The 24,753-nt window shown below is 46.3% G+C and overlaps 1 protein-coding gene across 1 annotated transcript in view; it reads left to right on the forward strand.

The window, feature by feature from the left end:
• Positions 1-24,753, forward strand: part of LOC142586083 (neprilysin-1-like) — a 97,720-nt gene that overhangs the window by 55,108 nt on the left and 17,859 nt on the right. The window contains exons 5-7 of the mRNA XM_075697343.1: positions 19,481-19,593; positions 22,637-22,695; positions 23,392-23,443. Of these exons, the coding sequence (XP_075553458.1) occupies positions 19,481-19,593; positions 22,637-22,695; positions 23,392-23,443 (224 nt within the window). The remainder of the gene's footprint in view (positions 1-19,480; positions 19,594-22,636; positions 22,696-23,391; positions 23,444-24,753) is intronic.

Consider the following 24,753-nt stretch of genomic DNA (forward strand, 5'->3'; position numbering starts at 1 on the left):
ATTTTTATTGTCACCTAACTAATAAGTATCACCCGTTCTTTTTTTTTTTTTTTGCAGTGTTCACATTGCGCCACATTTTTTTCTTTGTTCGTTCTTTTTTTTTCCTTTTTGCCTTTAACAATTGCGTAATTTTTGTCGCTCCCGTTGTTATTTCTGTTAGACTACATCGATTAGAGCATAGATTGTTGGGTTTTTCCTTCTTTTTTCTTTCGTTATCATTTGCTTTTCTTGCAACTAATATATTATTATGCTATCCACTGTTATGCTGCCAACAATTTTACAATTCTGTTTTAGTTACTAAGCGAGGGTCCCGTTTTCAATATCATTACTTTGGGACCCTCGTCTGCATATTACATGTGTGTACATATGTTTTCCATGTGAATAAACTTCAACTTCAACTTAACCCGCCATATTACGTTACCCGACATCATTGTTACAATTCGGAATAATCAAGCATGGCTTCCCATTCTGAACTTCTTCAACGCAAGTTCTTCCGCTGGATATTTCCCTAGCGATGCTCCTTTCCATGCAGCACTGTAGTGTTTTGGCACTGGCTGCTGATTCTCAGCTTGACTACTGCAGAATTTACTTCAACTTCCACATGTGAGGACCCATAGCGCCGAATTATTCCTCCTGGCCAGTAACCTGATTACGCTGATTCTCTCTGCTCTCCCGTAGCTGTTATCTCAAGATATCTTCGATTTTGGTGGCCGTCCGCTGGGTCAGACCGCCCTGGCTTCGCATCGCATAAACACAAGCGATGTCCTTCCCATTCAACAGAAACCTTACCGTCTGTCAGCACCCGCACGCGCCATCATACAAAATGAGGTCGTCAAAATGCTTGAAAAGAACGTTGTAAAGCTGTATTCCAGTCGTTGGACCTCTCAAGTCGTACTGGTGAAGAGAAAAGAAAGGACAACACTTGGAGTATTTGCGTGTATTATTGCCATTTCAACAAGGTCCCCAAGAAGGACATCAACTCTCTGCCAGAAAGTGGCGATGCCTTAGACTCTCTGCACGGCGCCATTTACTTCTCCTCCATTGACCTGCAATCTTTGTACTGGTAAATTGCTGTGACAAACGCTATCACAAAAAAGCAGCGTTCATTACACCTTATGGCATCTACTAATTTAAAGTCATGCCGTTTGGGCTCTGCAATGCCCCTGCCACCTTCGAACGCATGATGGACGTTTTTCTTCGAAGTCTTAAGGGGTACATATCACTCTGTTGTTCTTGCTTATTGCCGAACTTTGGAAGCCATCTGCATCGCCTATCCGCCATTTTTACAATTTTCTAAAAAGATGGGGGATGGTGTACAGCTCAACTTTGCGAAATGCCATACCGGGCGCCATCACAGCAAAGTCCATGGTCCTCTCGTCGACGCTGCCGGCATAAAGCTTGATCTTGACGAGGTTGGTGCTGTGAAAGAATTCCCGCTTCCATGCTCGTCGAACGATGTCCGCGCTTTATGGGACTATGTTCCTACATTCGACATTTCAATGATAAATTCGCAGAAATCGGCTGGTCTTCTCAAGAAGGGCGCTTCTTTTTCGGGGGGCCTAGTCAGGCCGCCGCCTTTTCGGAACTTCGCCCATAATGGCTCATTTTAACCTGGCCACCGAAATAAAAGTTTGTACAGTTGCGAATGGTTGTGGCATTGGCTCTACTTTTGCCCAACGACAGAATTCCTTGCAACGCGCCATTGCCTACGCTACCCGACGTCTATCTCGCTCTGAGCAGAATAACTCTATAACCGAACGTGAATTTCTGGCTCTCATGTGGTCCAACGCGTACTTTCGCCCCTACTTTTACGGGCGACAGCTCTGTTTTGTTACGGATCACCATGCCCTCTGTTGGCTGTCTTCGGCGAAAGACGTTTCGGGGGGTGTCGGCCGCTGGGCATTACGGTTACAGGATTGCTCCTTTTCTGTGGCGTAAATCAGGGCGACTGCATCAGGACGCCAACTGCCTCAGTCCACACCGGCTTGGCCACCTGATCTCACCGGTGACACTGATGGTGTTCTATTCATTACGAGCTTTTTCGACATCGCCATCAAGCACCGTCTGACCCCTTCTTACGAAATATTATCGATCGCCTCACCGCACAACCCTCGGACCCTCCACTCCGGCCATTCGTTTTAGAAGAGTGTTGTACAGGCGGCACATTAAGCCCAACGGCGCCGAGCTTCTTCTTGTCGTTCCGAAGCACCTACGCTCAGACACGCTCGCTATGCTTCACGACGCCCTACAGCTAGCCACATAAGCGTCGCTCCCACTTATGACCGCGTCCGTCGGCGCTTCTTCTGGCCTGCCCTTCATTTTTCCTTTCGACGATACGTTGCAACCTGTGGGATCTCCCAGTGACGCAAGATACCCTCCTCGCGTCCAGCTGGCCTACTCCATCCGATCTAAATTCCTGGCGAGCCGTTCTTCCGCGTTGCCTTGGTCATACTTGGACCTTTCGATGTACCATCAATTGGCAATCGATGGATTGCAGTCGGCCCGGATTACGTAACTCGCTTCGCTTTTACGCGAGCTCTGCATGAGCTATGCCACCGGTGTCACAAATTTTCTCCTTCGAGATGTTATCCTACAGCACGGTTCTCCTCGTCAGCTTCTAACGGATCGCGGCCGTTTCTTCCTCGTCAAAGTCGCTGACAACCTTCTGCAATCCTGCTCAACTCTTCATCAGTTCAGGACAGCTTACCATCCCCCAAAAGATGGACTGAATGAGTACCTCAACCGCACGCTTACCGACGTGCTTGCTAGATAAATATCTGAAGATCATCGAAATTGGGACTGTACATTTATCTTTCTCACCTTCGCTTATAGCGCTTCGCGCCGTGAGAGTGCAGGTTATTCACCTTTATATCTTTTATATGGCAGTCCTGCGATTTCAATCATTGCTTCCCACCGATTCAACTGCGGCTTGCTCCTACGGCTTGCATGCAATTGCACGCGCCGAAACTACCCACGCCCTGCCCTTGACCATCTTGTAGCTTCTCGGACTGCTCATACAACGTTTTACGATCACCATCACAGGGATGCGCGTATTGATCCTCGCTGACTGGTCCTCCTCCGGTGGCTTTCTCGCCATGCCGGTGTCTGCGAAAGGCGGCTGCAACTTAATGAAGACATGGACACATCTCGTTCCATGACCGCTGAAACTCACTGTCAAAACGATGGCGTGAGGAAGCGCGGCAGAAGCAGCACGGAATGAGGTGACCTTCGTGCTCTCAGTCTCATCGACGCAAAGTGAGCGCCGAGAACACACAGCATGCACAAGGCTACGAGCCACCGACGCAGATGGCTCTCAAGACACGGCCACAGGATCGTGCGCAACCGCCACAAGCGCATTTGCAGCTCCTCCCAGTGCCTCGCAAGGTAGGATGCCTCGCGCACGCCGGAAGACTTTGCGATTACTCCCCGCTTTCTTCCATTTTGCGCGCACGGGGTTGAGCCGAGATCGACGGCTCCCGTTGCAGGCTTTCACTCGCACGTACAGCGTAGGGCGCGCGGCGACGGTGTTATCGCCGTTGGAGGTAATAGGACATCTCACATTTTCGCCGACGCCCACATCGACGGCGGAAATGCGCTTGGAGTGCCCATATAGCTGCTATTGCAATGAAATTTCATTTGTATGGGTAAGGGTGCCATAATTTATATGTGTGTTAGCATACATTGTTTTCCTGTATTGAAACAGTCATGGGGGCTTCTGTCTCCGTTGTGTGCGCTAAGCTTGCATTGGAGGCTATCGAATGTTCAGCGTTGTCGACATTCAACCCTGCCGTTAAGTTCTTCAGGTGATGTGTTGGTGTCTGATTCCGTATAAATTCGCTGCAGATACGTTGCAACGTTGTGGGGCCCACCTGAATTCATACGAGCCGAGTATGCAGTTCACAGTACAACAAGAAGAGAGCGGCCGCATCGCATTCCTTGATGTTCTGGTGTATTGAACCGCCGAAGGCACTACCACAAAGATTTATCGCAAATCAACACATGGCAAAATACCTCGATTTTCCATCCGTACAACGCCACAGCATAAGCGCTCGGTTGGCTCGTCACTGTTCGGCCGCGCTTTCCCTATTTGCTCGAGTTCTACAAGGCGCAATGCGGATTTTACCTCGGTACGTAAAGACCTCAACCTTAATGGCTACCCACCTCAACTGCTAAATAGCAGGAGCGTGGTGCTTCAGCGCCCAATCACTCCGTTGTTGCAAACTAAAACAAGCGCACTGCCATTCCATATGCGCGCTGCCTGAGCGAGGCTTTGGCCAGAGTGTTTAATAAATATGACGTTTTGTTGCACATGCCCCTTCTATTGAGATAGTTCGTGAACTGGCACGCGTAAAAGACCGCAAGGAACGATGGAACTATCTTTTTGTTGTGTATAAAATTTCTTGCGAATTATGTGAGTCAGCTTATACTGGTGAATCTCGAAAATTCGAAACGCGCCGAAACCGCAGCACTAATACGACGGCCGCGAAAGGCAACTCTGCTTCCAGCGCGTTATCGGAATCTACGCACGAGCAATGAGCAATCTCACCCATCCTTAAACAAGAGTCGTTGCATTTGCTGTCATGGTGGACAAGGCAGTCTTACGGGACACCTAGATTTATTGCCGTTAGCATTGTTATTGATACGTCACGCATTTTCCGGGGGCTATCAATATATAATACGTTTCTATGTATTTATGTATGCTTATGCCTAACCGATTTTCTTCTTATTTACTTCACTGGGTAGTCCGTGGTCGAATGTTTAGCGTTCCGGGCTGCTTGGCTTATGTAAGCAAGTTCAAAACCAACAATCGGACCAACTTTAGTCATTGAGTATGTACCAACATGTACATACGTGCCGCTCTTCAACAAACCTACTTCACGCCGACATGGGCCACTATAGATGCGAGACTGTGTAGGCAAGCTGTTCAAGGGAACTATCTGGCACCGATTTGTAGCAGTAAGCACATGCCATACGGTTTGTGCTGGTCTTCATTGAACCTCTTTGAGGCCAGCTCATTCCAGTGGCTATGTGCCAATAAGTGTGCACCACTTTTCACTGAACGTCTTTGAGGCCAAATGGAGTTGCTAAGTACGTGTCACCATGAATGTGCAACTCTACAATGACTAAAAAGACGCCCTAAATTTCTCGAATGCGGAGTGGAATCGAACACACCAAAGATGCGGGACTGGGTGGGTACCACTGTTCAAGGGAACTCTTTCACGCCGACTTGGACCACTCGATGTGCGCCACAAGGTCATCTGGCGCCCTATAACGTAAAACCATTCCAATATGTTTTTATTACAAACTGCTAACGTCAAATTTGCAAAAGCGCCGACGCAAGCATCTGGCAGTCACCCGCAGGGTTGTCTGAATAGACCCATCAAACGCTCTTCTCGTTCATAGAAGGTCACTTTGTTTGCTTGAAAAACGAAAAAAAAACATTGCCTACACTGAGCGGTTTGTCTTATCTAAATGGCTGATTAGAGGCGAGGAGCATGCTCAAATGAAAAGGAACTTGAAGGGGCTGAGCCACTGCATTGAAAATCGATAACCGAATCAAGAAAGCGGTGCCGGCGTCTGTGATTGATCCGCTTTCGCTTACTTAGCTTGCTGTGGCTCGTCGAAAATCGCGGCCGCATGCAACCAAAGGTTAGGAAGGCTGCTAAAACGGATCCTCAGCAAAAAAGAGTTGGCAGAGGGAGGTCGCAAACGTGCTGAAAGGGCTCGAAAACGTTACACGGCCACACAAAAGGCTCGTTGTACGCAAATAAATCCATGGTCTCCGGCAGGTGCAAGTAGCCAGTGCCCAAGCTATCGACGGCAGCCATCTTTTATTCTTTTGGAAAGGGGCAGACTGCGGCTATTCAGAAAAATACTTCAGTTCTATTCCGCATGTTAATGCATCTTTAACGTGTAGAGATCCAGGGAAAAGATGGAGAATGCGGGAGATGGAAATTCCAGACGATGAGCAAAACGTGAACAAGGTGAATGCAGGAGCGAACGTTTCGACAAGTGGACTTGTCTTCTTCAAGGCGACGTACGCTTTCCTTGCCACAGCATATATTGGTGGGGTTCTTCTAAAGGGGAGAGGGTGTAGAGGTCACTTTGACGCCGTAAGTTATCGCGGTTTTGTGACGTCGCGTGGCAGGCAGGTGAAGTGGGTGCAGCCCGAACAGTTTTGACGAATAGCCGAAGACGAGTGATCAAAAGGCGTCGAATCAGAAATAACTTTGTTTTGTTCGGTCCAATGATACCTAGTTAGTGCGTGCGCGTCATATCAGATGTGGAGCTATCTCAGTTCTTGTGACGTCGCATGACAGACAAGGAAAGTGAAGGTGGTTGAAAGAAGCTTTTCAACAATCCCGGAGGGCTCATTGCACAATTAGGATAGAAATTTTTGGAATAGCTTTACGTTATAGCGCCCTAGGTATGTGCAAGTCAGTGTGCGCCGATCTTCGATTAACGTACTTGAAGTCAACTTGGCTAACTAGCTACGTGCCTATGTAATGTACCGAAATAAAATGACAAAAAACAGCCTTTAAATACCTGTAATGCTGTGCGAAATAGAACGCCGTCACAATGGTTGCTCAAGGACAGGAACCCGACGGATTAGAAGGCTCTGCAACACTAGCAATATTCATGGGCCGCTTTCGAAAGAGGGCTTTTCACGCCAATATTTTAGTGAGCTGCAGCAATATTGCAGTGGGTATGTGCTGATCTTTACTAATCCTATCGCCATATTGAGTCACTGAGTGTGAGCCACTGAGTTTGCGGCAACCGAGGGAGCAACTTTCAGCGTTCGCAGACACTGCAGAGCCACGCTTCTCGTCTCGGAGGGCACGCACGTACTTCACGGTAGTGCATTTAGATGGCGTACCGTGTGCTGAAGAATATGCGAGAGAGGAACCCTGTTTGTTGCCACATGACGCATTTCTCAGCGTGCGACGCCGTACATTTCGGAAGCCATGCTGAGGCTTCGTGGCGGAACCATCACCTAGCACAGAGTGTCCTTACCTAAGCACCAAAGACGAGTCCCGCTGCAGTACGAGCATCATACATATGACTCGTTCCCACTGTGGCAATATATTGCATCGCTATACTGATTTACTGCTTACCGTGAACAGTCATCATGGCTGGGTTCGCGCACAATTTGTTGTCTCTTTATTACACTGTTGGCGAGCGTTTAATTTAACCTAATCATGTTGCTCCGTCGCAAGACGGGTTTCCGTTGAAATCTTCATCATAGTGTTATCCGGCTGTGTCTATTCACAGTGCCAGTGCCACAGTCCTATGTTGGTCTGGCATTTGTTGTAGGTAACTGGTGGAACACTGTTACGTATATTTTGCATCATGAGCCATTTTCGCGTGCGCTTCGAGTATTTGGTTACGAAACGAAGCTCCACGTCAAGACGTACAAGTGTATCTGGCGCTCTGTTTGCCACTCGAAGGTATTTGATTTGATTTGACTAGATATATAAAAAAATGTACGGAACGCGCCCGTATTGATAAACGTCATTGTTTTGGTCCCTGGTGTAACTGCTGTTCATAATGTTTTGACCCGAGGGTACTGCCTGTACTGCCTGGATCCCAAGGGAAGGGAAGCGTAGCAGGGGGCGGCAGAAAGTTAGGTGGGCGGATGAGATCAAGAAGTTTGCAGGAACGGCATGGCCACAATTAGCACATGACCGGGGTTGTTGGAGAAGTATGGGAGAGGCCTTTGCCCTGCAGTGGGCGTAACCAGGCTGATGATGATGATGATGATGACTGCCTGTATAGCATCGGATAGCTGGTATATAGATAATTCTTGATGTTATCGCTTTTCCCTTAATTCTACCGCTACAATGAAGGCCACGAACTTCGCGTTATGCGAAGTTGGCACTTTATGCATTTCCTTGGGCTGAGTCAGTGCAGTCGGGGCAAGTGATAGATTTCTGGGGGAACGGGGAATTGAACCTGTGGTATGAAAAATATAAAAAGAACACTATACATTAGGTCAAACAAATGCTTCAGCTGCTGGTGATTTTCCTCCACCAGGACAGGTCTTTGTGACTGAGAGGAGTCGCTGCTGAAAGGTAAAAACAATATGACTTGAGGCGTCGGCAATTAACCCGTCACATTGGTTGCGCTTGCAAACTCCGCCCCAGCACCGACAGAGTTGCGAAAATGTATCGCTCGCGCGTCTTTCGTATTTTTTTTTCTTTTTCGCTTGTTGCTACAGCCAGCACGCATGACCAAACTTGATCTTTTCTTGGCGTCACGCTAGCGTAGCACTCAGGTTCAGCATCAATTTAAACACTCCGTCGTCTAGTCGTTTGCCAAAGGACACTTCCATCGTGAGCGGGAGATATCTGCGGTAAAAGCGGGATTGATTTTAGTAACATTCTAGCGAATATATATTGTCGCGTGGTAGTGACAGCAAAAAAAAAACACAGTAGCAAATACTGTGAAAGACGAAACTAAGTTTTATTGGGTGAACCTGTTTCCACAAAAAGAGGCTACACTAAAACACAACGATAGCGGCGAACACAGTCGGCGATCGCCGAAATCTGATCAGCGGTCCAAGCACGTCAGCTTTTATACACGAGCCGTCGAACATTCCAGAGTAAGCACTGGTGCCGGCGTGTCCACCAGAAAGTTCTGAACCATTCCCGTGACGCATACATGCAGTCAGATTACACAAGGTTCGGTGCCAACAGTAAGCGAATACAACCATCGATAACATTCCAGAAACTCCCTATACATGCAGGCGCGTTCCTCCCTGAGAGATGAGATTTGTTAGGCGGGGAAAATCGCTCACACGAAAAAAATAAACAAGTCCGCGTGTCAATGTCCCCCCCCCCCTCGAAAAGCATCGTTCCAATGCTTTAAACATAAGAGGACAGCGAAATACAAGAGGACGCTTATTAAAGAAACAATGTTCAAAGTAAGACAGTCCAAAAATAAACGAAAGACCAAAGGTCCCAGCTACGCAAAGGCCTAAAGTTTATTAGCGCTGGTAGAACAGCTTAAGTCGGACAATGTGGACCATTTCAGGTAATCAGCGGCGCGTTGTGATAGCGAAATGCCGTCTCGTACGACCTCATGGTCGTGTTCGCCACTGCGTCGGCTGACCTTGTAGTGTCCAAAATAGTGGCGTAAAAGCTTCTCCGTAAGTCCTCGTCAGCGTATTGGGGTCCAAACCCAAACACGGTCACCGTTCTGGTACTCGACGTAGCGTCGTCGAAGGTTGCAGTGTCGGCTGTCCATCCTCTGCTGGTTCACGATCCGCAGGCGGACATACCGACGGGCTTCTTCGGCGTACTGGAGATAGGTGGCAACGTCAAAATTCTCTTCGTCGATGAGGTGCGGCAACATGGCGTCGAGATTCGTCTTGGGGTTTCTGTCGTAAACCAGCTTGAACGGAGAGATGTGTGTTGTTTCTTGCACCGCCGTGTTGTAAGCGAAGATTACGTACGACACGATAGCATCCCAGGTGTTGTGCTCGAAGTCGACGTACATAGCTAGCATATCGGCGAGGGTCTTATTCTGGGCTCCGTAAGACTACGTGTCCGCGGGTGGCAGGCAGTTGTCCTCCTGTTCCTTGTCTGGCTATATTGCAGAATGGCTTGGGTGAGCTCCGCTGTAAAAGCCGTTCATCTGTCGGTGATGAGGACTTTTTTGGGCGCCATGTCGCCGCAGGATGTTCACGACAAAAAAATTCGCAACTTTGGCTGTGCTACATTTCGGCAGAGCTTTTGTTTCAGCCAATCGACTTTGGTAGTCGGTCGCCACGACGATGCACTGATTTCCATATGTTAACATCGGAAACAGTCCGAACAAGTCCATCCCTATCTGCTGAAATGGTCGGCAAGGAGGCTCGATCGGCTGTAGTAATCCTGCTGGACTTGTGGGTGGTATCTTGCGTCGTGGCAGTCTAGACATGCCCTGATGTAACGGGCGACGTTAGCGGTGAGGCGAGGCCAGCAATAATTTTCCTGTATTCTCGATAGCCTCCGGGAGAATCCGAGGTGCCCAGCGGTCGGATCGTCATGCAGGGCGTGCAGTACTTGTGGACTCAACGCTTAAGGAATAACAAGAAGTTAGTCGGCGCGGACTGGTTAGAAGTTCTTCTTTACGAGTAGTTTATATGAAAGTTATAGCAGTGCAAAGATATATATAGATAGAAAGATTTATTTCTCTGAAAACAAAGTGCAGAATGAGAGAGTATGGAATGGAAAAAGCTGCCAAATGCAAATGAGGACCCCCTACGCCCCACAGAGCAGCAGTATCGTGATAAACAAAGGCAATGCGATAGTATGCAAAGTTTGCAAACAACAGAATTGTAAATCAGAGAGAAACATTCTCAATACGCGTAATCTCTTGCATACTTGTAATCTATCACGTAATAAATTACATAATTATCATTTTACACAATTAACGCAATTGCACAATTTCGCGCCAACTTCCATTACAGAATTCTAACGCCAATGTAGACAAAAATACAAATGAATAGAATTCACTCAAGTCACTTATAATGTATTGTGAGACGTAGTTTAACCTGTGTGGGAAGGGCTGACCTACGTTTACATAACACGCCATTTATTCTGTTCATTTTAGCACCAATATTTTCAATTTGTAGGTCACAATTGATCGTCTCAGAGAATACAACAACAATAGATTTTATACTGGGTACAATATCAGTCTCGATATCAATGTCAATATAATATCAATATGATATCAATATCAATGCATCCACAATGGAACAAGGACAAGACACAAGCGCTGTTTCTACGAGTGGGCTGTTTTGATGTGAGAACGAAGACAATCCTCGCTTAAGTGCCCTAGGGACAAGGTCGGTGTTCCCTTCCAAATACTCGACGAGGCTTTTTAGTTCCAGGTCTGCTCGTTGCTGTTCAGCGAAGTCTTCCGCGCTTATTATTCCAAGAAAGGAGTCGTCATCTTCTTCATCTTGCGACGGCGGGTTAATGGGCGCGCGTGGTAGGAAATCGGCATCAGACTGTTTTCGTCGGGACTTGTACATTACTCTGATGTATTATTGCAGTATGAGGCTCCACCACACTAGCCGTACTGAAGGGTCCTTTAAATTGGCTAACCAAGACAACGCGTGATAATAGCGAACGACTTAGAATGGCCTGCAATATAGGTAAGGGCGAAATATTCCTGTACCCCAAATTATGGCAAGGCATACCTTTCCCTTGTAGAATTATTGACTTCCACTTTTGACAGCCACCAGCTAGCGTAAGCCATCACCTGTTCAAGTCCGTCTTTGCTATGGACAGGGATGGCATCGAGGCCTAGGCTACTGGCATGGATTTTGGTATAGACGTCCTCATCGAAGAGCGCGAGTAACGGCGGCGGCTAAAAGCATTGTTTAAGATCTTGAAATGTCTTGGCCTGCGGCCTTTCCTACTTGAACTCGACATCACATTAGTTACATGTGTCAGCGGCTCAGAGATGCGTGAGAAGTCCTTCACAAAACGCCTGTAGTAGTCAGACATGCCAAGAAAAATACGCAGTGCATTCTTGTAGATGGCCTGCGGCAAAGTTGCAATGGCAGCTGTCTTCTGTGGTTCGCGGCGGACTCGAGATTTGCGGATGACGTTGCCTAGGAACAGAAGCTCATCGTAAGCGAAGTGCGAATTTTCTGGCTTCAGAGTGAGCCATGATGACTTGACGGCCTCTAGTACTGTCGCAAGCCGCCTAAGGTTGTCGTCGAAATTTGCGGCGAAAACGGTGACGTCATTCAAGTAAAGAGAGAAGCCTACCACTTCAATCCTCCTTAAACCGTGTCCCTCACGCGCTGGAACGTTGCAGTTGCCGAGCACCGTCCATGTGCCATTACCTTGAACTCACTGGGGCCGTCTGGCGTGATGAAGGCGGTTTTTCGCGATGTTCTTCGTCGACTTCTATTTGGCATTGCCACACTTGACGTCGATCGACGAAAAGTATTTAGCGTTGCAGATCCGATCCGATGCGTCGTCTACCCGTGGGAGGGAGTATACGTCCTTCTTCGGTAATCTTGTTCAGTCCACGATAATCGACGCAGAAACGTAGAGTTCCGTCCTATTTCTTCACCAAGACTACAGGAGATTACTAGAACGACAGAAAGCTGAGCTAGTTGGTAAGGATTCATTATGCAAAATAGAAGTGAGGCGTGCAGACAGGACACAAGAGTAGAGAAGTGGACAACACGAACGTCGACTATCAACTGAAGGGGGCACTGAGGCGAAAAAAGAAAGAAGGCACAAAACTCATCTGCGCATGCTCAGGAATGGTAACACCACGTGTCAATCGGCTAAACGTGCCGGCCTACGTGAGAGATAAATGTTAAGGTACTTAATCTCTTCCTTATGTAAAGTAATCGAAGGCTGACTCACGCACGCACTTCCACCATTATAGATATGCCATGCCTCTACCATAAGACGCGTATCTTCGTTCTTATGCCTGTACAATATCGCGCATTCATCTAACTCTGGCGTGCAGTTACAATCTCGGCAATGAAGCGAAAGATTCACTAGTTCAGTATTTGAGAGAGGAAAATCCTGGTGATTGTACTGCTTTTAGTATGGATATCGAAGACCTGTATTATTCCTTGCCGCATGACGGCTTGCTAAATTCCGTAAATGAGTGCATCAAAGAACAAGTGCAAGAGTCGGCTTTTATTGACAGATGCGGTGTTTCCACGGGAGCTTTTCTAGAAATTCTTTCAATGTACTTGAAGTCGACGCTGATTGGATGGAGAGATGGCGTTTTTCTGCAGAAATCAGGCATTTGTATTGGCTCAAAGGTTGCCCCTATTCTTAGCAACATTTACCTGAGTAAGGTTGACAACTGCTTAGAGCAAGCCTTAGGTGATAGTGTTATCAAGATATTTCGTTACGTCGATGATTACCTGATTTTCTGTAATAGGGAAGAATTCGATTCCGCTGCTACCTCAGTAAGTGAGCAATTTAAACTTTATGGGGGAGGATTAAAGTTTACCAAGGAATTTCCTCAGCGACGCGTAATTCAGTTTCTTGACATTTCCTTGATCTTCGAACAAAATCATGTTTGTTGGCAGTACTCCCCAAGATCTTCGAAGCCATTGCTAAACTTTCAATCCAAGCATTCTAAATTAGTAAAAAACGGAATTGCCATGTCGTGCCTTAAGTCTTCCCTCACCAGATCGTGCATGCACAAAATGAGCGCCAGTTTTAATGCGCAGGTCCGGCGCCTATTAGAAGCAGGGTATCCTAGTGTAGCGGTGGCCACTGTGGCTGAGCGCCTGAAGAAGTCGGTTTCGAGAGGGACGGACGTGATTACAGAAAGCAGTAATAGCAAGAAAAGAGTAGTGGCTATTCCGTATATTCATTCAGTGTAGCACAGGCTTAAAGAAGTTGCTAGTAGATATGATGTTAATCTTGCTTTCACTGCTCCCAATAAGCTAGGTAAGATATGCGCTGCCGTACAGAATAAAAAGGAGCGGGTAAACGGCAAAAAACGAACAGATATTTGTCCAGTGAAGCACAATAAGAACAACTGTTTTACTGACTGTCGTATGGGTGTGGTTTATAAAATTCCCCTCAGCTGTGGCCAGTTCTACGTAGGGCAAACGGGACGGTGTATCAATCAGAGGCTAATGAAATATTAAAGGTCGTTAACCGGTGGATCGCCTTCTAATCTTTCGCTTCATTGCCGAGATTGTAACTGCACGCCAGAGTTAGATGAATGCGCGATATTGTACAGGCATAAGAATGAAGATACGCGTCTTATGGTAGAGGCATGGCAAATCTATAATGGTGGAAGTGCGTGCGTGAGTCAGCCTTCGATTACTTTACATAAGGAAGAGATTAAGTACCTTAACAGTTATCTCTCACGTAGGTCGGCACGTTTACCCGATTGACACGTGGTGTTACCATTCCTGAGCATGTGCAGATGAGTTTTGTGCCTTTCTTTTTTCGCCTCAGTGCCCCCTTCATTTGATAGTCGGCGTTCGTGTTGTCCACTTCTCTACTCTTGTGTCTTGTCTGCACGCCTCACTTCTATTTTGCATAAGGAGATGACTACAGGCTTTTCGATGGCTGGATGATGTCGTCGTGCAGTAATTTGTTGACTTTTTACCTTATAACTTCACGTTCTCGGATCAAAACTCGTTATGGACTCTGGCGGGGTGGTCGAGCGCACTCTTCGATTGTTATACGATGCTTTGCAACTGGTGTTTGTGAAATCCTCGACGAAGATGAAAAGCAGTCCTTGTATCGACACAGAAGACATCTGAGCTTTTGCTGTTTGCTCAGGGCGAGACTTAGATTTATGTCGACGTCTGCTTCGAGAACTACGGTCATCGGCGTAGATGCCGCAGAATTGAAGAACACAAACGCATTGCTGGTTTCCACAATTTCATCGATGTATGCAATCGTCGTACCCTTGTTTATGTCCTTGAACTCCTGGCTTAAGTTTCACTTTGGATTTCCCTCCGTACAATCAAGCGATCCGTGTTGCAACTCAAATTTCACGGTCAAGCAGTAGACATTAGTCGCCCTCGATGACGCCTTCTGTGTCTGCGGGTGTTTCGCCACCGAAAGTAATGACAATGTTGGAGCGAGGCAGGATGTTGACTTGGTCCTCAAGTACAATTAAGACACGCTGACAGGAAGGCCTCTCCGTCGGGTATCGCTAGGACTGTGGGCATCGTTATCGACTTCGACCTCGGTCGATAATGGCACCGTATAGGTTCATGAGGTCCATACCGAGAATTCCGTCTCGTGAGCACTGTTGGATGACAACGAGAGTTGCAGGGCAGGCCCGGTCATGAACTGTAATTCTTGCCGTGCAGATTCGCGTCGGCGTTACACGATGTCCTCCAGCTGTCTGAATTTGAGGTTCGTCCCTTGCACCTTTGAATTTCTGCAGCTTGGCGGCGAATAATTCACTGAAGACGAAGTAGTCAGCTGTTGTGTCCGCAAAGGCAGGGACTGGGTGGCCCTCTAGAAGCACGTCGAGGTCGGTTGTTCTTTGTATTGCGTAGCAATTAGGTGTTGACATCGGATCGCGGCTGCATCGTGCCGAAGGGTGGCTGGTAGGTGGCGCCTCCATCAGTTGCTGTTTTTAGTTTTCCCGATATGAGCTGACAGAGTGGCTCCGGGCTCGGCCAGCGTATGTACAGCTCTGCGGTAACCGGTAGGAGCCTGGTGAAGACTTCGTCGAGGGCTCCCCTGAGTAGGAGCGAGGTAGTCGGCGATATCACGAGGGCGTTCACCTTGCTGCGAGCGCGGGGCGTTGACGGCGAACCCTCGTAGCCCCTTTCGCGGTACGGGCATCGGTGCTAGACATGTCTGGCTTCGCCGCAGTGATAGTAAAGCGTGCCGTGGTCGGGTGCCCGCAAAATGTCCGGCTTCCTCGGCTGGCTGCGCTGGGCGATGGGCGGGCGAGCTGGCGGCGGCCGGCGGAACTGCGTCGATACAGCGCCCTACCTAGCGCAGGCGCGAAGGGGGAACGTGACGGCGGGCTACGGCGGCGTACGTGATCGCTTCCGGCTGAGGCTGTGGCGATTGAGGTTGTCCGAATTATTGTTGGAGCTCCTCGCGTACGACGTCGGCAATTGAAGCCACCTGTGGCTGTGATGAAGGGACAACCCCTGAAGCTCCTCCCACGCGACCGTTCTGACAGTTTCGCCCTGGTCGTCGGTGGCCAGTGATTGAACTCCGGCATAGTTTGTTTAGTTCTTGCGACGGTTGAATTAATGTTTCCGCATTTCCATTGTCATCTGGGTGCTGGTTGCCTCGCAAAGAAACTTGTCGTCGGTCTTAAGTGGGCTTCGTATCTTTCCGGCGAAACGTTCGTCCTTCAGACCACGCATGAGTAGGCGAACTTTCTTGGACATTTCCGGGTCAGTGTGGCGGAATAGATGGCTCATCTCCTCCGTGAAGATCGCGATGATCTCATTAGGTAGTTGCGCTCGTGTTTCTTGTAGCGCTTGGGCTTGCTCTCTGCGTATAACGCTTGGGAATGTCTGCAGGAAGCCCCTGCAGAACAGGTCCCACGTCGTTAAGCTGGCTTCTCGGTTCTCGAACAACGCCCTAGCGGCGTCGTTAAGTGCGAAAAAGACTTCTCGCATCTTGTCGTCACTGTTCCAGCTGGTAAATTTAGCGACCCTCTCATACGTCTCACGCCAGCTTTCCGGGTCCTCGAATGTTGAACCGCGGAACGTTGGTGGCTGCCTGGGCTGCTGCTGCACGATCGGTGTTGGCGACTCTGGTGCTCTCATTGTAGCTGCTGTCGTGGTCGTGCACTCCATGGTCTTCTAAGGCAAAAGCCCGTGCTCCGCGGGCAGACCTTGCAGCCTGCATCTAGATCACTTGTCCTTGGCGATGTTCGTGTGCTCTTCGCGGCTGGGGCTTGACTTACGGCTTTGCGGTTGCGTTCGGCACATGAACGCACTAACACCTCCATCAGGTGCCACGTGGTATTGACGGTGACTAATACAGTGGCAAATCTGTGAATGACGAAACTAAATTTTATTACACGAACGTGTGCCCACAAAAGCAAGTTACACTCACAGCGATAGCGGCGAACACGGTTGGCAATCGTCGAAATCTGATCTGCCGGTCTAGTGCGTCGGCTTTCATACACGAGCCATGGAACGTTCCGGAGTAATCGCTGGTACCCGCGTGTCTTCCAGAAAGTTCGTCATTCGCGTCGCGCATACATGCAATCAGGGGCGCAATCGGGGATCTTTGTTCGGTAGGCGTTGTGTACGGTTGCTGCAATGTCACAAAGAGGGAGTATGCAACATTTCTGAGAATGGGGCGAGGGCAGCCAATCAGCAAGCGGTGACCTCCCCGGAAGTTTACTTCCCTCGTTTGTCGTCTGCTTGCAGACAGTATACTACAAAGCAAATGTTTCTCGTCTTCCAATGAATGAAATCTTTATCTAAAATATGTATTGTTTTTTTTCTAAAGCTTAAGCACTTTTTCAAATAGCAGTACGTGTGACTACTGCAATTTATAACTATTAGTTTTTCTGCGTCGTCCCTAGGCGGTGTAGGGCACAGGGAGAAGAAAAAAGAAAAAAAGAAACCACGGGAGCAGTGGCACACTTTTCAAGAGGTAGCAACAACTTTCTAGTCGCTCGATAGCACCGATCATGAGGTCGATTTCGCTTTCCAACCAAAGCACTATTTCTTTCGAGAAACTAAAGCAACGCCGGAATTTGCTTTCTGCCATTTCTTCAAACGCGTTTCGCACCGCCACCAGCTCTTTCCTCCTCGAGCAACGCCAGGCTCGAGGAGGAAACCTAAGCTCCCAACGCAAGCGCCATTTTGCAGGCGCCGTTTTCACGAATTAAACAATGGATTGGATCCGAACGTGCCATTCCGCAGCTGCAGCCGCCGGTTATATCCAATCCAATCCACCAGACGCGTTATGCAAAGCCGGTCTCGTAACGAGCGTGTAATCGCTCCAAACTTCCCAACTCCCGTCGGGTTCGGCGCCTAGCAGACGACGTGCTCGGCTGCACGATGTTTGACAGGAGCGTGTCGTCATTTTGATATCGTGGATGGATGGGATGGGTGTTATGAGCGTCCCCTTTGGAACGGAGCGGTGGGTTGCGCCGTTCCACTGACACATGTCCAAATGACAAATGTCCTACCTAGATTAAACAATGAAAAAAGTAAAAAAAATAGTATAAACTACCACGCCCAAATTTTCTGACCCCCCATTGCGAACTGTGCTTTTGTACGTCGCCGTCTTTTGTCGTTTCCCTACTTTTCTTCTGCCAATCCACCACTCGCCTCTTACTGATGCCTGTTGCGGACATGTTTGCTTTACCACTGCTGCCGCTGAACCCAAGGACTTCAAGGAGGCCAGTGGTGCCTAATTCAACCGCTGGGTAGACGTCTTCACATTCTAATAAAACGAGGGTCAAAAACGTGGTCGCGCCCCCTGGCTGGCAACTTCGGCGCGGAGTGCGCCAATCGCTACCGCCGGTAACCGAACGCACGTGCCGAACAACGATCTGCGATCGCACCCCAGATAGATTACACGAGGCTCCGTGACAATAGACAGCGCATAGAACCATCAATTACATTCGAGAAACTTCCGATACATGTAGGCCTGTCCCGCGCTGAGCGACATGTGTTAGACGGTGAAAAGCGCTCACCCGAAATAGATAAACAACTCCACGTGTCGATATCTAATCGCGGTTAGTTTCGCTTACCTCTCGTTGCGACGTTTTTCAATAAATTTCTATTTCAATACTTTCGTAACCGATCTTAGAGTTATTTTATATTCATTGTGTTTCATTATGGATCATTCGTTCTTATGTCTTACCCTCGCTTGACATTTTGTTTTATTTGCGTATATTATTTATTTGGTAAAGCTAGTCTTATTTTTTCGGTGTCTTCCTTTCTTCCTCCCGTTCTTGTTTAATACATCTTCAAGGACCTCTGGGAAGGTTGTGAACAAATTGAATCTTAAATAAGCATAGAATAGTACAGACAAATCTTTTCAAAGAAATGTTATATCACTTATGAATGTAGGCTGACTTCGCACTGTTTTCCCAGTTGTAATAATGCAAGAGGTGACAGCAAGTGAAGAAAGAAGATTTGGCGCAAGAGGTAACCGCCCCAAAATTATGCACACAACGCGTGGCGGTCTACTATTAGGAGAAGCAGGAAAAAAGAAAGGCAGCAACGTTAACCAGACAAACAACAGAATTGTCTACAGTGTCTGCGTGAGCTAGTGTTACTGGAAGCCACGGAATAAATTTGGAAACATGGTCCTAAACGTTACTGCCGTACAATGTCAACTTAAGGCAAGAGACCGGGCAGTATTACATTGATGTGCTTTCTAAGGCAAACTACCCGATTGGACACCCTATGAGAAAATTATGGGAATATCTTAATCGCAATTTTTAGGTATCACTGCAAGCCCGCACGCGCACGCGCTCTTCTTAGGTGCACTTGCTTAGCTTTGAATGAGATTTACCCAATAACAACCTCACCCTTATGAATTTTCCAGATTATGTCGTATGTCAAGTATTCCATGACTATTTTTCTGCTGCCAAGGTGGCTTGTTACTTGTCACCGGCAATTTGGTGGGTGCTCCGCATTCCACAGCTTGATCGTGAGTTGAGGGGTCGATAACAGGGCTAAGGTAAATACCTACGTGCATGGGTGCCCAAGAAAGTCAAACGAGAAAATCACGCCGTCGTTGACCAATGGGTAGATAAATGCGAACGTAAGGTAGGGGTAGTAGGTTCTCTTGTCGACGCTAATGTGCCTCTTCTTCAGTTTTATTTCCCCTAGTTGTATTTCTACGTCGATCGAAATCAAGCATTTTTCCATATTGACTTTCATCAACTCTGTAATATATTACTTATATGCACTCTCTAACTTTATATTCTTTTGGTTTTATATCTTAGGTTCGGCTAGGACTTGTCTGACTCGCACTAAGGTGTTTGGGCTAGAATCGCCTAACGGAAATACAATATTTATTTCTAGATACCTGATCTTAAGAGAGAGGAATTTTTCGCCGCATCTCTGGCCGTTATGAAAGAGAAAGTACTGAACGACTTCTTTAAGCTCAGGCGGCATGGTCATGCACCAGACTTCGGGTAAGTGTTGCAACATTTTGTCAATATGCTTGTGAATCGAAACATTGCACTTAAAAGTGATGCATAACAACCCAATGTTTGAACGTATTCGCATCACCACCCTTTATCTTGTTTCATCAGTACTTATATTTGAAGACGCTTTTGATATATTTCCTTCTTCGCAAAAAACGATATGACGCTTCCAGCAGTGCAATTCTATTTCGTGCCGGAAATTATTGGACATGAATGCGAAGCCAACGCCGTTGTCACTGCACTGTGAGCTATCAGAAATATACGCCAATTAATATTAGCGCACTACGTGCTAATCGTGCTCTCTTTTCTGCTCTCTTTTTTGTTATTATAATAATATGACAGCTGTATAAAAACCTTGTCCCTTCGACAAATCCTCTATAGCTGAGAGTTGATGTTCCTGAATAATTCACTCTGCTGTTTATGATCAAAGCAAATTTAAATAAAAGAATACATCACTGACATTACATCATAGTGAAAGAATGCTCTGTTGAATGCCACGTATTCTAATGTCTTGTAGCGATATTATCACGTGTAGTCAACATACACCGGGTGTTTCAGCTAACATTTTCAGTTCCTAAACGGTTTTCTGTGGCAGATAGAACAATTCTAGTTCATGAGCTGGTCTACACAAAGACGAGCAAATGATTGCAAAAGAAGTGCAACGAATAGTCGGCTAATAATCTAAAAGTCCCTAGTTCAGTTTTTGACTGATTGCCTTATGGCAATAATTGCAATTTACAAATTCTTTACAATATACATTACAATTTACAAGTTCGCCAGACGGATCCACTTGAAACGAATTCTCAGGACGCACCAGTATCGAGTTCACTAACTTTGTGGAGAAATGAATTGGCGTTCCAGTTATGCTTCTTCTTAAGTTCATAAAACTACGTTCTGGCAAGAAAATAACTGGAACGCCAATGTATTTCTCCGCAAAGTTCGGGAATGATTATCTCGGAACTTGTGACATCCTGAGAATTCGTTCTAAGTGAATTCGCCTTGCGGACTCCGCGGATATAATTTGGAAATAAAATATGGGCCATAAAAGAATTAGGTAAAACTTAATTAGCAATTTTTTGGGGGATAAGTCAATTATGCACTTCAATGTTTTGTGCAAATAGTGTCCGCCGCTTCAAGAAGGTCAGCTCATAAGCTATAATTGCACTTTCTGCCACAGGCAACCGTTCAGAATTTTTAAAAGTGTTCGCTGAAACACCATGTATAACTGTGATCGACGTTACTGCTAAGCCTGCACAAAGATCTGCAGTAAACTGGCGGCACATAATTTGTATTGATTGAGGGGTGTTCAGCACTGCGTCTAATTTCGATGCGGTTATATAAAACGGGATTGAGCAATACATTTTTCTCGTCACCGCTCTTGCCCTCCTGTAAATCGGAATCGTGACGGCCCATACTCAACATATAAGTGCATGTGGGTCGTTTTTGCTCAAACATCAGTCATGCTTTTGTATAAGGCTGGCTTCAAGGCAAGTCGGAATTTGTACCAGCTCGGTTTGCCTTTTTCGACCAGCTTTGCTTTTGGTCAAACTCGTTTGCCTTCTTTTAGTGGGAGAGCCTACTGGTAACAAAAGAGAGTGAAGTATATTTAAATTATAGGTTTAGGACCCAGAACTTTAAAGGTGTTGTTGAAAGGTTGTGCCTATTACACATGTGTCACTGTACCAAAACTCTTCTGATTATTAAATTTTAAGTACTAGATATTTTCCAATGATAATAATATTGAATTAAGCAGAAATAAGCAAACGACCAAGACAGTAACAAAAATATTTTCTATAAACGAATTGACTTCTGACGCCACAACCAGTATGTATTATGTACACCTAAAAATTCATTACTGTTTCCAATATCTCTATTCAAGGAATTATTTGTACAATTTCTTAGTTAGCTATGACAATATACTATATACATATTGCTGCGCACTATACGATGATGATCTGGTCACTTCGATTTAGTGGAACGTACCCTTAAGCAGCCTCTGGCGACCCCTCGCCTCCAGTTTCGGACATACGAGGACGATGTCACCTGCTAGGGCATGTTCAAACAGCAGCTCCGCGACCTTTTCGGCAACCAGTTTGGTCGACAGCTTGCCGCCAAGAAGCAACTGGCTGTACCTATGCAGGAGTCAACTCAGCCATACTTGTCGTACACAAAGGACATGCTGGCCTTGGGCCTACAAGCTGACCAGAACATGACCAAGGCTGTCAAGATCACCCTCATTTCAAATGGTATCGCACTACGCGTTTAATCTGCTCGTATTCACCAACGTGACCATCGTTGAGCTTGTGGTCAAAGAGTGTTGTCATCTAGAGCAAGCGAAATGTCAGCTCAGCGCGCCTCTGTTCGAGCATCTACCGAATGCCACTGTAAGGTTGTCCTGCGAGGCAACTGCTTGTCAGCCATCCCCTTCAGACGGCGTGACGCGAATCGTCCGCCGAGAACTCAAGGCCGCATATTCAGGTTTCATACAAAGCCACTGTATCCGATACCTTGACGCCAGCTTTTCTACTTATCCAGGCTGCTGTTCGCCAGAAATTTGAGAACATTGGCCTCATCTCTACTGGCTGCGCCATAAGGACTCCTGACGCCGCTCTAGTCTCCTCAGACAAGCCTCGTCGACCATACGCCCCTCATCGTTGCAGAAACCCGCTGGAATGGAGAACAGACAGCGATAAACCTTTTCGCTGCAGTCGAGCCTGTCAGATTGCTCTCTACTGCCGCGGGCAGTGGCCCTCGCAGGCCCACAGCCTATTTCCCGCTTAATCTGGTTCCTTGTGGACTGCAAGCCACATATCCGCCCTGCACCGAATCCTCTGCACCCAACGTACATGAGAAATGCAGCCGCAACGCCCAGGTAGCTCCGCCTCATCGGGAACGACGGGCCCCTAGCTTGGTGTTGGCGTGCTTCCATGTTGGCTAGTGCTTGCTACTCCTTGTCAATAAACCGTGTAACTAGTTTACCTACTGTGTTTCCACGTAACAGCATTATCGTAACATCGCTTCATGTACACAGGTGGGTCGAGTCGCAGCCTCAAGCCGATCCCATATTTCAATATCTCGGAAATTATATGCGTAAGTAATGTAATTTCATTCCTATTCTGTCGCAATTTAGCATACACGCATAAAAGCTAGCATAAATATGCTAGCTTTTGAACGACTTGGTTCCCAATTACTGTTGAGCATCACCGTAACCGCGTTCATGGCACGAAGGTGGGTTAAGACTCTGGCTCCACCAAAGCCACAAAGCAGCCAACTGTGTTATTATTAATCTTTTAATACAGCCTGTCTAGTTGAGCAGAGTTCGGTGCAACATCTAAAAGCAGCAGAACATGAAATATAAATTATTAGTCCTGTTTGCACAACAACTGGGGACACATCAGTTGGCAAAACTTCGTGGACAAATCTGGTTGCTCATGGCGAAAAATATTGGTTCACGGCGCATAAATGAGAAGTGCCTCGCGCACTTATGATTTCTGTCACTGTGGTGCCCATACCGAAATAACCTATAAAACTCGAAGCAGTGCGTTTCTGTTATTTTATCAAAGAGGTATATAACAGGCACCTGAACAAGAAAAATAAATTGCTCTCTGTCACTATATGATCGTAATTTGCGTGTAGCCATGTATAGTGCATGCACATTGCCAAAACAATATGAAGGCGGCTGTACAAGCTCCCTATAATAATTTCTGAAGGAAAGTTTTTTCGAGCATAAGTCAAAATATCCTTACGATAACATATTACACTGACTGTTACCTTATATTGTTACAGTGCTCCCCGAAGGAGTCATACACAAGCCTTTCTTTTGGGTCGAGACAAGCCCGTGAGTATTGTTGCTATAGCAAGTACATCGTAAGTTTAAGAGGAAGCTTCAGCTCAGGCCCAACTCCAACGCTGCCTATTTAAATACATGTAAAACGCAGAAAGGTTTTTCTGAGATAACCCCTGGGCCGATATTAATTAAATTTCTTGCATTTGAGAGAGATAGCTAAATTCTAGTGACTGTTGGAAGTGAAATTTCGATTTAGGGCCTGAATTTCTTAAAATAAAATTTAAAATTTCGACAGTTTAAAAAAAAATAGAAGCAAGAATTTTACAAATTAATTTCTCGGCATCAAGAACAGATATCGCTGTTCTGTAAACGGTATCCTTTAGATCATTCCAAGCGAACAAATCCAATATGTCAAGTTATAGGTTGCGTGAATTCCTTACGTTGTGTTCAAGGGGCCTGCAAAAGCTGCATTTTCATATTGATAGATTTTTAATATTCATGCGTAACATAACAATTTTGTGCCGCTTTAGATGTACTATTAGCTGCAATTCACAGAATTGTGATATAATTTTTCATTGCTGACTTACAGAGTTGCAAACTTGGTAGTTTTGTTTCCTGAAGGTTTTCGATATTTAGGAATTTTTATTAAAATATTGACGATGTAAATAAAATATTCCTAACCAGCGGTCACTAGATTTTATGTTTTCTTTTAAGTTCGACAAACGTCGTCAAATTTGGTGCAGTGGGTGCCGAGAAAAACGAATTCTCTTTTTACATGTATTTAGATAGGAGGAGCCGAGCTAAAGCTACCTTTTAAATTGACACGTTTTGTTACAGCCCAGCTGCCATTTTCAATTATCATCTCTTCAAGGATATTTGAATACAGAATTAGGTGTTATTAAGCCACCATTACTTCCACTTCAGCAAGACGTCATATCAACCTTAGTTTTAGACCATCGTATAAGCACTCCCACAGGGCACGGTGTTCTCATTTGAGGTAACGGACATTTAAAAAGCATATACTTTTCCACTTGGGCATTTGAAATAGATTGTCATCGTATATATCTTCTATTAACAAAACATTTAGCCTGATTCAATGCTGTTTGATATTTCGCTTGCAATAGTTTGTGTTTGTAAAGGTTATTAGCGAAATTATAGGACATTATCTAAGGTCTGAACGGTACGGTATTTCTCTTCCCATCGCAAATTAAAGCAATGTTATTGCATGAAATCCCAGTTGGTACTTTACGGCTTTTGAACGGAAAACTCCATAGAACACGAAAACTGGCAGAAGGAATAAGCAGACACCACAAAGAGCGCTTTATGAATTTCATGTTATATTTGTAACCATTCCCCTTGTG

Source organism: Dermacentor variabilis, chromosome 6, assembly GCF_050947875.1.
Source record: "Dermacentor variabilis isolate Ectoservices chromosome 6, ASM5094787v1, whole genome shotgun sequence".
NCBI classification, from domain to species: Eukaryota; Metazoa; Arthropoda; class Arachnida; order Ixodida; family Ixodidae; genus Dermacentor; species Dermacentor variabilis.